Source organism: Harpia harpyja, chromosome W (assembly GCF_026419915.1).
Source record: "Harpia harpyja isolate bHarHar1 chromosome W, bHarHar1 primary haplotype, whole genome shotgun sequence".
Lineage (NCBI taxonomy): Eukaryota > Metazoa > Chordata > Aves > Accipitriformes > Accipitridae > Harpia > Harpia harpyja.
Genome location: NC_068968.1, coordinates 9360399 through 9375492, shown reverse-complemented (window position 1 = coordinate 9375492; position 15094 = coordinate 9360399). Strand labels below are relative to the sequence as shown.

General features: G+C 42.2%; 1 protein-coding gene across 2 annotated transcripts in view; it reads right to left on the bottom strand.

The window, feature by feature from the left end:
• Positions 1-15094, bottom strand: part of LOC128136085 (polycomb group RING finger protein 3-like) — a 94661-nt gene that overhangs the window by 35238 nt on the left and 44329 nt on the right. For both annotated transcript variants that reach the window (XM_052775191.1, XM_052775190.1), the window contains exon 3: positions 423-519. In XM_052775191.1, the coding sequence (XP_052631151.1) occupies positions 423-519 (97 nt within the window). The remainder of the gene's footprint in view (positions 1-422; positions 520-15094) is intronic.

Genomic DNA, 15094 nt, shown 5'->3' with positions numbered 1-15094 from the left:
ATTTGCAAAGTCTTTGAACACACCCTCTCAGTCACTGAAAACCACTGTCCAACTGCCAGTCATTGTTCTGAAGATTTAATACAAGTGTAATTCATGTGTGCAACCTCTATGATCCAGGCATACAAAACAGGAAGTGACTAAATCTCATTAAACTTTACTCAGTAATTAAACAATAAAGTCTATTGTGTTTGTCCAATTCAAGAGAAAAGGATTTGCTTCAAAAGAATTGCAAATTCACAGCAAAATTCAATACCCTACCTCTTTGATATAAATCTTCTATCTTCTAATCAATCTTCTTTATATATATTTAAAATATTGATAAGCAAATAAAAAAATGTAGAGAGAAACTGTGCTGTATTTGAGAGGTTTGTATAGCCCAGAGAGTAACTAGTTGTGCTTTTCCTTTCATACTGCACACTTACCCAATATACTGTAATGGATGGCTCTGGTGTATAACAATCCGACATGTTGGACAGGTATTGTTTTCCTCCAAATATTTCACCAAGCAGCTTCTACAAACTAATAACAAGAACATTAATAATTAAAAAGAAATAAAACAAAATGCAGTTTGAAGAAACTTGTGAGGTTGCCAGGGTATCTGAGTGGGTTTCTGACACCCTTGGGCTGTGCCTGTGGAGGGACCAGCCGGCAGGGGACAGGTCTTGCGAGAGGGGCGGGCAAGAGTTGGGTGGTGCTGGCAATCCCCATGGCCAGTTCAAACCCCGGGAAGCCGCATATAACCAGCCCCTTGGGAGCGCTAGCAAACAAGAGTGTGGCATCGGTAGGGAGTGGTAACAGATAGGAGGAGCTGGAAGCCACCGTGCAGCTAGAAAGCTACGATCTAATCACTGTCACTGAAATGTGGTGGGACGAATCGGACAACTGGAGTGCTGCAATCGATGGCTATAAACTGTTCAGAAGGGACAGGCAAGGAAAGAGGGGTGGGGGGGTTTCCCTCTATGAAAAAAAAAGGATTGACTGCTAAGAGCTGTCTTTGAAAAGTAGCAAAGAACAGGTTGAGAGCTTATGGGTTAAAATTAGGGGCCAAGCCAACAAAGGAAACATTGTGGCTGGTGTTTACTACAGGCTGCCCAAACAAGGGGAGGCCGTGGACAAAGTGTTCTTACTTCAGCTACAGGAATCCTCATGCTCACTGGCCCTGATCCTGCTGGGGGACTTCAATCACCCTGACATCTGCTGGAAAATCAGCACAGCAAGGTGTAAGCAGCACAGCAAGGTGTAAGCAGCCCAGTAGACTCTTGGTGTGCGTCAAGGATAATTTCTTAACCCAGGTAATAGACAGCCTGACCAGAGGAGAAGGGTTACTGGACCTCTTGCTCACCAACACAGATGAACTAATTAGGGAGGTCAAGACTGGTGGCAGCCTGGGCTGCAGTGATCATGCTCTGGTGGGATTCACAGTCTTGAGGGATATGGGCCAGGTGAAGAGTACAGTCAGGACCCTGAATTTTAGGAGAGCAAACTTTCAGTTGTTTAAGGAACTAGTGGATGGGACACCCTGGGTAGATGCCCTCAGGGACAAAGGAACTGAACAGAGCTGGCAGCTCCTTAAGGACATTTTTCTTAGAGCACAAGAACTATCAATTCCCATGTGTAAGAAAACGGGCGAGGAAAGCAGGAGACTGGCATGACTCAGTAAGAAACTTCTAGTCAAACTAAAGTGTAAGAAGGAAATGCATAGGCAGTTGAACCAGGGACACATATCCTGGGAAGAACATAGGGACGCTGCCCGGATGCGTAGGGATGGGAACAGGAAAGCTAAGGCACAGCTGGAGCTGAATTTGGTGAGGGATGCAAAGAATAATAAGAAGGGCTTCTACAGGTACATTGGCCATAAAAGGAAGATTAAAGAAAATGTACACCCCCTGATAAATAAGACATGGGAACTAGTGACAACCGACATGGAGAAGGCTGAGGTACTCAACAATTTTTTTGCCTCAGTTTTCAATGGTAATCTCTCTTCCCACATCTCTCAAGCCCCTGAACCTCAAGGCAGGGACTGGGGAAATGAAGTCCCTCCCTTAGTAGAAGAAGAGCAGGATCGAGACCACCTGAGGAACCTGAACATACACAAGTCCATGGCACCTGACAAGATGCACCCCAGGGTCCTGAGGGAACTGGCTGATGTAGTTGCTAAGCCACTCTCCATCATATTTCAAAAGACATGGTAGCCAGGCGAAGTCCCCAGTGACTGGAAAAAGGGAAACATCACACCCATTTTTAAAAAGGGTAAAAAACAATGACCCTGGGAACTACTGACTAGTCAGCCTCACCTCTGTGCCTCATAAGATCATGGAACAGATCCTCCTGGAAGGCGTGTCAAACATGTGGAAGGCAGGGAGGTGATTAGAGTCAGCCATCATGGCTTCACCAAGGGCAAATCATGCCTGACTAATCTGGTGGCCTTCTATGATGGAGGGACTGCATTGGTGGACAAGGGAAGAGCTACAGATATCATCTACGTGGACTTCTGTAAGGCCTTTGATACAGTCCCCCACAACATTCTGGCCTCGAAATTGGAGAGATATGGGTTTGATGGATGGACTGTTAGGTGGATAAGGAACTGGCTGGCTGGCCACGTCTGAAGAGTTTCAGTCAATGGCTCAATGTCCAAATGGAAACCAATAACGAGCGGTGTCCCTCGAGGGTCCGTACTGGGACCAATACTATTTAATATCTTCATCAACAACATAATGCGATTGAGCATACCCTCAGAAAGTTTGCAGACAACGCTGTGGTGGTGCTGTGAGAGACTGAAAGAGTTAATGTCTCAAACATTGTGGTGGGACAAGTTCTGCTTAAAGACAAACCCTGCACAGCAAGGAACCAGGGTGAAAAGCCCATCAGCTCAGACATCAGCAACAGGAGGGGGAGGGCATGTTGGAGAGTGCCCAGCTCCCTGGTCTGATAAGCTGTTCTGATACAAAGATCAAACAATGGCCACTTCTGCAGGGAAGGAGAAGTCACTCCACAAAGGACCCCCAAGCCCAAAGGCTCACAAACTGCTCATTAACCTGACAAGTTCAGGTGCCCGCCCAAAGGAGGGGCAAGGATGATAAAAGGACACAAACTGAAGCCCTGGGTGTGCAAGCCCATCGGAACTGGACCCCTCAGCTGACTGAACCAATGCTGGACCCAGGATCGGTGAAATCTTTCTCTCTTCCTTTTTCTCTCTCTGTCTTCTTCTCTCTTTCCTTTTCCTTTTCCACAATCCCTACACCTCATCCGTTTCAAGATATAAACCATTGACCAAGTCTGAGACTAAGAGTGGATCCAGCCGCCCCTGGGCCCTTCTCTGAGGAGGAGTCTGGAAAGCAAGGGGGTCTGCTCTGAAGCTCGTGACTCAACGGGAGGGATCTCCTTATTCCCTGAATCGATTGATAGCATATTTCCATACATTCTGTATGGTATGTCTAAATATTTTGATGGTTTTAATATTTTGTACCAGCCGTGGAAACTGGTTTGCTGCTAGGTGACTGTAAAAGTGAGATTTGGTAAAGAATGATTAGAAATCTTATACTAACACTATGATTGAAACAATAGACAAAAATATAGCCAAGCAATTAACTACTAGAGGTAGTATAAGATTTGATTAAATATTGTAATCATTGGTGGCCTCTGTATAAACCTGATGAAGGGGAAAAGTGGCCTGTGAATGGGACACTAAATTATAACACCATGTTACAACTTATGTTGTTTTTGAGATGTGAGCAGAAATGGGATGAAGTTATGTATTGTGATTTGTTCTTTACCTTAAAGAATCATCCCGAGTGGCAAAAGGATTGTGGAATTAATATGCCACCCAGCAATCCTTTTATGCTATCTTTGGAAAAAGAGAAAAACAAAAAAAGGTGATAATAAGCTCAAAAGGTGTTGTTCTGCATGTAGTATTGGGCAAAGATTTTTAAAGTTATATGAGCAAGAACAAGAGGATGATACTGAAATGATAATTGGATCTCAAAGGGCCCCACCTAGAACTGCTCCCAGAAATAGTGATGAAAGAGAGCCCATGAATAGTCCTGTCGCAGGGCGAACAAGAGCTAAACAGAGGGAAGTTATTCAAGCTCCTCTTCGTCAGGCGCTTAGGACTGAGGGTGTGGCAACTATTAAAGTACCCTTTTCTATTGTGGATTTAAATGGAAAATAGCAGCTGGGATCTATCGGGAAAACCCTGATCAAACAGCCCACGCTTTTGAAACAATGATTCAGACTCAGGATCCTGATTGGAAAGACATACAAGTAATAATGGATGTACTTTTTGATAGTGCAGAAAGAGAAACGATCCGGAGAGCTGCTAAAACCCAGGTAGAAGCACAAGTACCTTCTGGAGTATTACAAGGAACAGTGGAACAAAATTTTCCATCTACTGATCCCAGATGGGATCCTAATAATTTGGCTCAGAGAAGACTGCTAGATCAATATCAAAAATGGGTTCTATTTGGAATTAGAACTGCTATGCATAAGGCGATTAACATGTCTAAATTATATGAAATTAAACAAGATAGAAAAGAGTCTCCCACTGAATTTCTGAGTAGATTAAAAGATGCTGCTAAGAAATATACTAATCTGGATCCTGAGTCTGAAGAAGGAAAATCTCAATTGGCTCCTTTATTTATAGGACAATCCTCTGATGATATCAGAAGGAAATTACAAAAATTACAAGGAGCAGATTCTCGAGATTGGGGAAGATTATTAGAAGTTGCTTGGGTGGTATATAGAAATAGAGATGAATTACAGAGTAAAATGAATGCAAGGTCAGTAGCTGCTCTGGAAGCAGGAGCTGGCATGGGACAAGGCAGAGGAGTTATTCCTCGAGGAAGGGGATGTGGTCGAGGAATGGGACGAGGGAGAGGAACTGGATTGGGGTCACCAGTGGGATTAAACCAGCCCCTGGGACCGAATCAGTGTGCATACTGTAAACAAGAAGGACACTGGAAAGGGGAATGTCCCCTGAGACCTACAAGGTCACAAGTGATCCCAATTTCAACCGCGCAACCTCAGCAAGTTCCCCCTTTCTTGGGAAAGTTGAGTGAAAGTATCTGACGGGGACCAGAGGGGAGTCTCCCAGCAGAACCTCTGGTTACAGCTAACCTGGGAGAACAGAAAATTGAATTTTTAGTTGACACTGGAGCCACCTTTTCGGTTTTAAACACCTTAGAGGGGGAGTTCAGTTCTGAAGAAATTAGTGTTGTTGGTGCGACAGGTGATCGAGAGGCTAGACCCTTCTTTAAACCTTTGGCAATGAAATTAGGAAAGCAATGGGTCACTCATCAGTTTCTGTATTTGCCAAATTCTCCTAAACCCCTGTTAGGGAGAGACCTACTTGAGAAATTGGAAGCAGAAATTAAATTTAAAAATGGTGAGATTAAAATTTTAATTCCAGAAACTAAACATATCGAAGCAGTGGCTTTGTTGTTACAGGATGGTCACTGAAAGCAGAGGATCATACCAGTCGAAGTAAATAATGCTGTAATTCCAAAAGAGCAGAGCCTGTGAGAATTGATTTAAAGCCAGGATCGAGTCTGGTAAGAATTAAACAATACCCCCTAAAACTGGAAAGTCGGAAAGGGTTAATACCGATAATACAAAAATTTCTAAAGTACAAATTGTTAATAGAATGTGAATCCAAATGTAACACCCCAACCTTGCCTGTTAAAAAGGCTAATGGAAAAGATTACAGGCTGGTTCAAGACCTCAGAGCGATAAATCAAATAGTACAAGATATTCATCTGGTAGTAGCAAATCCTTATACTTTGTTAACAACCCTAACAGAGAAACAAGAATGGTTCACAGTGTTAGACTGAAAAGATGCCTTTTTCTGTATTCCCTTGGATCCCAATAGTCAAGAGCTTTTTGCTTTTGAATGGGAAAATCCTGAGACTGGGAGAAAAACACAATATACATGGACAGTCTTGCCTCAAGGCTTTAAGAATAGTCCTACTATTTTTGGAAATCAATTGGCATGAGAATTAGAGATTTGGAAGAAAGACAATAATCAAGGAATCTTGTTGCAATATGTGGATGATCTGTTAATTGCAGCTGAGATGGAAGAACAATGCACAAAGTTAACTATTAGCCTTTTGAACTTTTTGGGAATCAGTCAATATCAAGTGTCAAAAGAAAAAGCCCAAATAACCCAGAGAGAAGTAACCTATTTGGGTTTTGAAATCCTGAAAGGACAGAGACAATTAGGAACTCAGAGGAAGGAGGCAATTTGTCATCTCCCTGAGCCTCAGACTCAAAAAGAATTGCGAGCCTTTCTGGGAATGGTTGGGTGGTGTCGCCTGTGGATTGCAAATTATGGCTTGCTGGTCCGACCTTTATACGAGCAGCTCAAAACCTCAAACAATGGATTTATAGATTGGACTGATGCCGGGAAAGCTGCTTTCAAAGAACTAAAACAGGCTCTAATGGAGGCACCAGCCCTAGGCCTGCCAGATCTCACAAAGACATTTGAACTCTTTACTCATGAAAGAAAAGGTATAGCTCTGGATGTCCTGGCCCAATATCTGGGACCAAGTCGGCGAGCTGTGGCCTACTTCTTGAAGCAATTAGACAATGTGAGTCTGGGGTGGCCTGGTTGTCTGAAAGCCATCACTGCAACTGTGCTATTGATCCAAGAAGCTCGTAAGTTCACCCTAGGACAAAGAATTACAGTGTACGTTCCCCACATGGTAATCACTGTGCTAGAACAGAAAGGGGGGCATTGGTTATCCCCTAGTAGAATGCTGAAATACCAAGTGGTGTTGCTGGAGCAAGATGATGTTTACTTAAAAACTACTACCATCGTTAACCCTGCTGTGTTTTTAACAACTGATCAAGTTGAAGGAGAACTGGAACATGACTGCCTGCAGACAATTGAAGAAGTCTACTCCAGCCGACTGTATGTCCGAGATGCGCCACTGGAAGAAACAGATTGGGAACTATATGCTGACGGAAGCAGTTTCATCCGTGAAGGAAAACATCTATCAGGATATGCGGTAACCACTACTGAGAAGGTAATTGAATCACGAGCTTTGCCCTCGAATGTATCTGCCCAAAAGGCTGAATTGATTGATAGCTCTTACTCGAGCACTGGAACTAAGTCAAGGAAAGCAAGTCAACATTTGGACAGACTCAAAGTATGCTTTTGGAGTAGTACATGCACATGGAGCAGTATGGAAAGAAAGAGGACTGTTATCTGCACAAGGAATCACCATTCAGCATGCAGAACAAATACTGAAATTGTTAGAAGCCATTCAAAAGCCAACAGCAGTCGCGATAATGCACTGTAAAGCACATCAGTCAGGTAGGACTGTCCCTGAAACAGGTAACTGATTGGCTGATAGAGCTGCTAAAGAGGCTGCAGAAAAAGGCATCCTAGCACTAGTTCCAGAGAAAAGTGTAAATTTGCCTAAAGAAGCTCCAAATTATAATGAAAAAGATGAAGAATTAATTATTAAATTGCAGGCTAACAAAAATGAAACAGGACGGGCTGTAACACCAACAGGTTAAGAGTCCCACCTGCAATAATGAGAGAAATTGCCCAGGCTGAACATAACAAAGTACATTGGGGAACAGAAAACCTTGTTAAACATTTACAAAAGTGTATTTTGAATAGAGATCTGACAAAAATTATTCGAATAATTACAAGCAGATGTGAAATCTGTATACACAATAATCCCAAAACCAATAATAAAATCACTTTTGGAATTGTGAAACAAGGAAATTCTCCAGGAAAATATTGGCAAATTGATTTTACAGAATTGCTTCAAAAAGAGGGATATTGATATGTCTTAGTTCTAGTTGATACCTTTACTGGGTAGCCTGAAGCTTTCCCTTGTTGCACCAACAAAGCAAGAGAAGTAGTTATCATCATTGTTATAATCTGTGTCGCTTTTAGCTGTCTTAAATGAGCTGTGACATGATCCATGTTCAAGTGAGACTTCTAAAAGAATTAGTACTCTCAAACAGAAAGGGGGGAATTGATAGCATATGTCCATACATTCTGTATGGTATCTCTAAATATTTTGATGGTTTTAATACTTTGTACCAGCCGTGGAAACTGGTTTGCTGCTAGGTGACTGTAAAAGTGAGATTTGGTAAATAATTATTAGAAATCTTATACTAACACTATGATTGAAACAATAGACAAAAGTATAGCCAAGCAATTAACTAGTAGAGGCAGTTACTCATAAATTTGGCAGTTCTTGGCTCTTATGACTAGATGTTCCTGTACGCTAGATGAGAACAATGTTGAAACTGACCACGTGATTGAAACTGCGTTAAGCTTCAAGATCAAAGAACAAGGACAAGAATAAAGACTTCAAGGACAGCCAACAAGAACTTCAAATGGGTCGGTGGTCGTAAAAGCAGCCCTTTGACTCAAATGGATCCTTCATTGTGCATGATCGGATGTAGGCAGTACTATGATAATCAGTTGCAATCATTTTTATGTATATGTATACTAATCTGATTAATATGCAATTAGTTATTCTATATAACCTGTTTGTGCTAAAGCTGTGGTATGCACGCTAGGTGGAATTATCCCCCGTGCATCCAGCGCTGCAATAAAGAATGCCTGCTTTCTAAAACTCCAAAATGAGTCTTAGAGAGTTTCTTCGACCGGCTTTTCAGTATCACAATGTATATGGTTACCACAGGTTACCTGGTTTACTGAGGTAGTTTCAAGACATAAACCATTGACCAAGTCTGAGACTAAGAGTGGATCCTGCCGCCCCTAGACCCTTCTCTGAGGAGGAGTCTGGAAAGCAAGGAGGTCTGCTCTGAACCTCGTGACTCAACGGGATGGATCTCCTTATTCCCTGAATTGATGTATATGGTTACCCTGGGTTACGTGGTTTACAGAAGTAGTCTTATGCCAATTCCTGTTGTGAGAAACCCTGCCACTGATTTCTATTTATTTTTAAAATAAAACCCTATCACTGATTACTTACAAAAACATGGAATTAGTCCGTCCCAAATTTTCTGTTGAATGGGCTTGTGATAACTGGCATAATTGGACATCCGTGGAAGAACAACTAAAGTCAGCCAGAGGCCATATAAAGGATGGAAAAGGAAAGGGAATCATTTGCAAAATGTTAAGCACCTGCTTAGAAGCAGCCTATCAGTTTAGGATTAAAAGAGAAAAAGACCTAAAGGAAGAAATGGAAGGCAGAAAAACAACTGAATTACTACTGTCCTTGAAAACTGAGCAGCTGCAGAAACAGTTAAAGGAAGAAAAAGAGAAAAAACAAAAGTTGGAAGAAAGGGTCGAAATGATGCTTATGCAAGCTCCCCACCCCCCTGACATTGCGCAAATTAGAAAACTAATTGTATCCCCTGAAGAATGGGATGGAAACATATGGGGCGACCCTGATAATGACTATGTGAAACAAGATAATCCTCTATATCCTCCATTACCTTTAAACCCCCCTGAATATGAGGCCAGGCCCATCATAAAAACAGAGGAAACCACTGGACCTCGGGGTGGAGCAGGGGACTGTACCCGAAAAACAACCCCATTCGATCCAATTCAAATGGCCAATTTACAAGAATGCTACGGCCGTAAACCAGGCGAAACTGAAACTGAATACCTATGGCGAGTGTGTCTAACTGGGGGACATAGAATCTTACTCAATGGAGATGAAGCCAATGGATTTTGGGGCCCTGGTGTCTTTTTAAATGCTGGACCTGAACCCCCAGACAATCCCCACTCGATAACAAGTAGAGTGGCATACTGGGCTGGTGGAATAGATGTTTTAGAGAGAGGAGAGCCTCTATTAATACCCATCAAATCCTTGAATGAGCTCTCTACAGCTATTACAAAAGCTGCCTGTATCCAGGCCATGCATGAACGCAGCCCTCTTAATGTTCCCATATCAGCAATTGTGGATCCTGACGTGCTAAAGCCTTTAATCAAGGGAGCCCCTGCTATGCTTAAACCCTACCTCATTGCAAAAAGAGATGAAATTAGGAGACACACAGACTTTAATGCCCTTTTGGCCATAAGAGAAGCCACTGATGATGAGGAAGAGGCCCTAGTGCAAAGAAATCTCCCTACCTGGGCTACATTAATGCATGACATCATAAATCATGGGCAAGAAATGGGATGATCTATCAGATGAAACCAAAAAGACAAGTCGTAATGTTAGGCAACTTAAACAATCAACCCGAGATAACCCCCCAGTACAGGAACCCACTGATCACCAATCCAAAACTCAGAAGTAGAGAGAATTATACAACCAAGCATTGTCACTAGGTATCCCTAGAATTGTAATTCAAGGACAGCGTGCCACTTCAAAAAAATATTGATGACACTCGGAAAGGAAATATTCCAAATACTCAGACACCTACTCCTCCTCCGTGAGGGAGTAATAACCCTTTTTCTCCCAAAGGTTCGGAAACAAAAAACTAGTAACGCCCAGACGACGATTGGGTTTGTCGGTCCGGCAAGTACAATCTTATCAATGGATGGATAACAATGGCCCATACATTTTGATCCCAGTTGGTCCTAAACAGCAATTAGTAAAATTCCTAATAGATACAGGAGCACAAATTTCAATCTTAACACAACATGATGCTGAGAAGGTGGGTGTACGACCTGGACAGCAAAGAGTTAAAATCACTGCAGTAAACAGAGCCAGTGTTCTGTGCCAAACTGCAAAAGTAAATTTATGGCTCCCGGGCGAGAAGCATATGTTATCTACACGCTTTGCTATCAAGAATCACAATGAAAATATTTTAGGCTTAGATGTTTTGAACGGCCCAACCTGGCACCTGCCGGATGGTAGTGTGTTGTCATTTGGTTCAAACCCCAACCCTGACAAAAAGCAGGAGGCTACAGTGCGTGTACTCTGCACAGCCCCTGCACTTCCTGATTCAAAGATCACTAATGTGCCACAATACCCGATTTCTGCTGCAGCACGAAACGGAATTTCAGAAGTAATCACAGATTTAGAGAAAAGACAAATTATCTCTAGAACTCATTCCCCATATAATTCACCTGTCTGGCCAGTCCCTAAACCGGATGGGAGGTGGCGCTTAACAATTGATTATTGGCACTTGAATGCCAATACAGCCCCGTTAACAGCTGCTGTACCAAACATTGCAAACTTAACAGCTACTTTGCAAGCAGCTGCATACCCGTGGATGGCAACATTAGATGTGAAAGACATGTTCTTCCTGGTCCCCTTGCAAGAAAAAGACAAAGAGAAATTTGCTTTCACCTGGGAAGGTGTACAATACACTTTTAACAGACTCCCCCAGGGGTATAAACATTCTCCCACAATTGCTCATGCTGCGCTTGCTGAACTTTTACAAACAGTCTCATTCCCCAAGATGTGAAACTATACCAATATATAGAGATATCCTGATTGGGGGTACTTCCCCTGAGACAGCGGGGGAAGCAGCAGCAGCAGTGCGACAGGCACTACACAGAGCAGAGGTTGAGATCCCTCCTGAGAAATGTCAAGGACCTGGCAGAGAGGTAAAATTTTTAGGTACTTGGTGGATTGCAGGTAGTGCAGCAATTCCACCGGACACCCTAAGTAAAACAGAACAGTTACAAATACCGCAATCTAGGAAAGAACAACAACAACTCATGGGTACTTTGGGGTACAGGAGAAAACATGTACCTGGATTTTCTATCATTGCTCGCCCGCTTTACTCACTTTTATGGAAAGGAAAATCATGGCAATGGAACTCGGAACACAAAGAGACAGTTAAAACCTTAATACAGGAATTAAAAACATATCAGTCACTGGGACCAATTCACCCCCATGATCCTATTATAGTGGAATGGGGTTTTGCAGAACATGGTACTTATTGCAGTCTATTTCAAACTGATCTTGATGGACCAAAGAGACCTTTATTATTCAGCTCAACTGCATTTAAAGAAACAGAACAGAGGGACTCCGAGTGGGAAAAGAGACTTTTGTCTCTAACCCAAGCAATCAAACAAGTTGAGAAAATACATCAGGGACAACCTGTTCAGACTAGAGGACCATTTAATCTGCTAGATACAATCCTGAAAGGAACTGCTCCCCCAGAAGCAATTGCACAGAAACCCACCATCAGGAAATGGTATGCCTACCTGGTGGGAGTAGCAGATGAAATGCAATTGACTGAAGGACATACGAAGATTTCCAAATTACAAATGCCTATAAACAACAACCCGCAAGCACTAAAACAGCCATTTAAACCTTCACCAATTCTAGATGCACCCCCCCTTCACTGAGGAAACACCTACTGAAGGCATTTGGCTCACCAATGCCTCAGCAAAAAGAATAAATGATAAATGGCATTATAAGGCTGCTGCATTAGAAATTAACACCGACTGACAAGTAACTGAAGAAGGTGAAGGTAGTGTACAAGTAGGAGAACTAAGGGCAGTTGTTTTAGCAGCCCAGAATGGAGCAAAGGTTAGCTATGTCGACTCCTATGCCGTGTGGGCTGGAGCCAAACAATGGCTTTGCCAATGGGAAGCCCTTAATTGGGAAGTAAATGGGTCCCCAGTTTGGAGAACCGAGGATTGGCAACTATTACTAAACATAGACAGGAAAACACCATTCACGATGGGATGGGTGAAAGCTCACGCCAAAGACAATAAACCAGCCACAAACTGGAACCAACAAGTAGATGAATTAGTCAGAACTAGAAAAATAAAATTAAAGAATACAATAGATTCAGAATGGTAACGATTAGGGGAATGGCTACATCAAAAATTAGGGGGGACAGGTCAAGAAGCACTTTATTTCACAGCCCAAAGTTGAGGTTGGCCCCTAAACAGGAAAACATGTGAAACCATTCTTACAGAATGTCCCCAATGTAAATTGAAATTGCAAGCAGATCACACTGCTAAAGCACCACCTCTACACATCAATGAAAGGAAAGCTTTGTGGTCTGCATGGCAAATTGATTATATCAGGCCATTCAGACCTTCTGCAGGATATCAATATATCCTCACAGGAGTGGAAGTAGTCTCTGGCTTGCTTACAGCAACTAAACGCCAGAGAGCAGATGGACGAAATACAGTACGTGGGCTACCATGTTGGTTCTCAGATGTACCTACTCCAGATGTAATCCAGAGTGATAATGGCTCACACTTTTCATGTAAAGAGGTGCAAGAGTGGGCAAAACAGGAAGGAATTCAATGGGTATTTCACACCCCCTATTATCCTCAATCAAATGGGATAGTAGAAAGAGCCAATGGCCTGCTGAAAAAGAGCCTTAAGCCACATGAGGCCAAGTGGGACACTTGACGTTCCAAAGTACTTCATCAATTAAATAATCGGTATGGGCCCACTGGGAGCCCTGTGAGCAGAGCATTCTTTGCAACATCTGAATCCAATGCTCCCCCTTCTGATGAAAGAAAATGTCCTACAACATTGCAACCTGGACAACCTGTTATGGTGAATCTGCCACAGATTGGAATTGTACCTATGACTAACTAAACCTTGTGGCCCACTTGCTTGGGAAGCTACTGATAACAGTGGTGCAAAAGATAGAATCAGTGCTAGGTGGATTTATCCTACATCATAAAGGGGTAACCCGTTCGGCCTTCCCCACCAAAACTTTTTTTTCTTTTCTTTTTCAGGAGAAAATGGATCTGTATCGATGGCAACAATGACTATGGCGGTTTATCCCCAGATTAATCTCAGTTTTTCTCTTAATTGCGATAAGTACAATTCCTTTGGTCCAGACACAAGACCTTTGGGACCATGCACTACTAAATTATACTGGAAACATTGGAATGACACCAGAAAATAAGGCAAACCTGAACCTTGCTACCTTGGTGATACTTGGAGATGAGGCATATCTAAAAGATACATGGAAATGGGAGACATTAGACATAAAAGGACTTAGGATATCTCACAATAGTAACAACATTCAACAAATACTATCACTTCAGGCCTTTACCAGGAGACGAAATAAAAATAGGGTTTCGGGCAATCAATGGGTCTACCCATGAAAAACACACAGAAATCAAAATATACTACACTAATTTTTCTAAACCAAAAAACAATGAGAAATCTTGCCATAAGATCTCAGAACCAGACTGCTGGTACAATTTCACTTTCACACAACCTGTACTCACACTTTGCTTCTGGGGTAAACATGGTGTGGAATTATTATTTGATTTTATGATTAGCGAATGCGACTTATGGACCTCGTGTACGACGGGGTGGCCGTGGACTGATGCATACATACTTTTTGACACACCTACGCCCAATCTAAATTTATCTGTGACAACACTACACAATAACATCACCTTTTGCAGGCATGAATGGATGATTAAAGACAAAAATGAAAATCGACAAATTCCGTCTTTGAAAGGAACTAAGGGAGATACCATTTCAATAGGATGCCAAATTGAAGATCACACTAGATGTATGACATCAACTTTATACATCATTGTAAACTACACCGAGGGAAGACACAACATACATACCTGTCTTTTTAAACATGAATGTTGGTATATTTTTACTATATCTCATACAGCACACATAATGTGTTTGTGGACAGACTTCAACTCATTCTGACCTAAGCCTTCAATTCAGGATTGAAATCGAACAACTGAATTTACCAACTCAGCCCCCCATCAAACTATCTCCTCACATTCATAATACTAGACCCTACATTATTAAAAACATAGGACAACAAAGAAAGAGTGTTATTTAACCCATCATGGTCTCTCAAACGAGTGGAACTATCAGTGCAGGCTGATATCTCTGCAATTAAACCTACCTGCTCACCATTCCTGAATATATCCTATACAGGATGGTTAGCATGGTTACGTGGACAGATTCTCACCTCTCCAAAACGATCAAGGAGAGATGTAACAGGCATCCTGGGAACAGGACTAGGAGTATTAAACAGCATAGACGCTGAAGTGTTAGCAAACAAAATACACTTGGCAACCAGCAATTTACAAAATCTAGAACACCCATTACGATCTTCTTTGACGGCATTAAGAACTAGTCAATGGCTTTTGGCTGATATATTACCTAAGTGGGAAAGAAATAATGAAAAAGACCACCAGCTAATTACCGATGCATTAGGCACTACCCAAAATAATGTTTCTCTAGCTCTT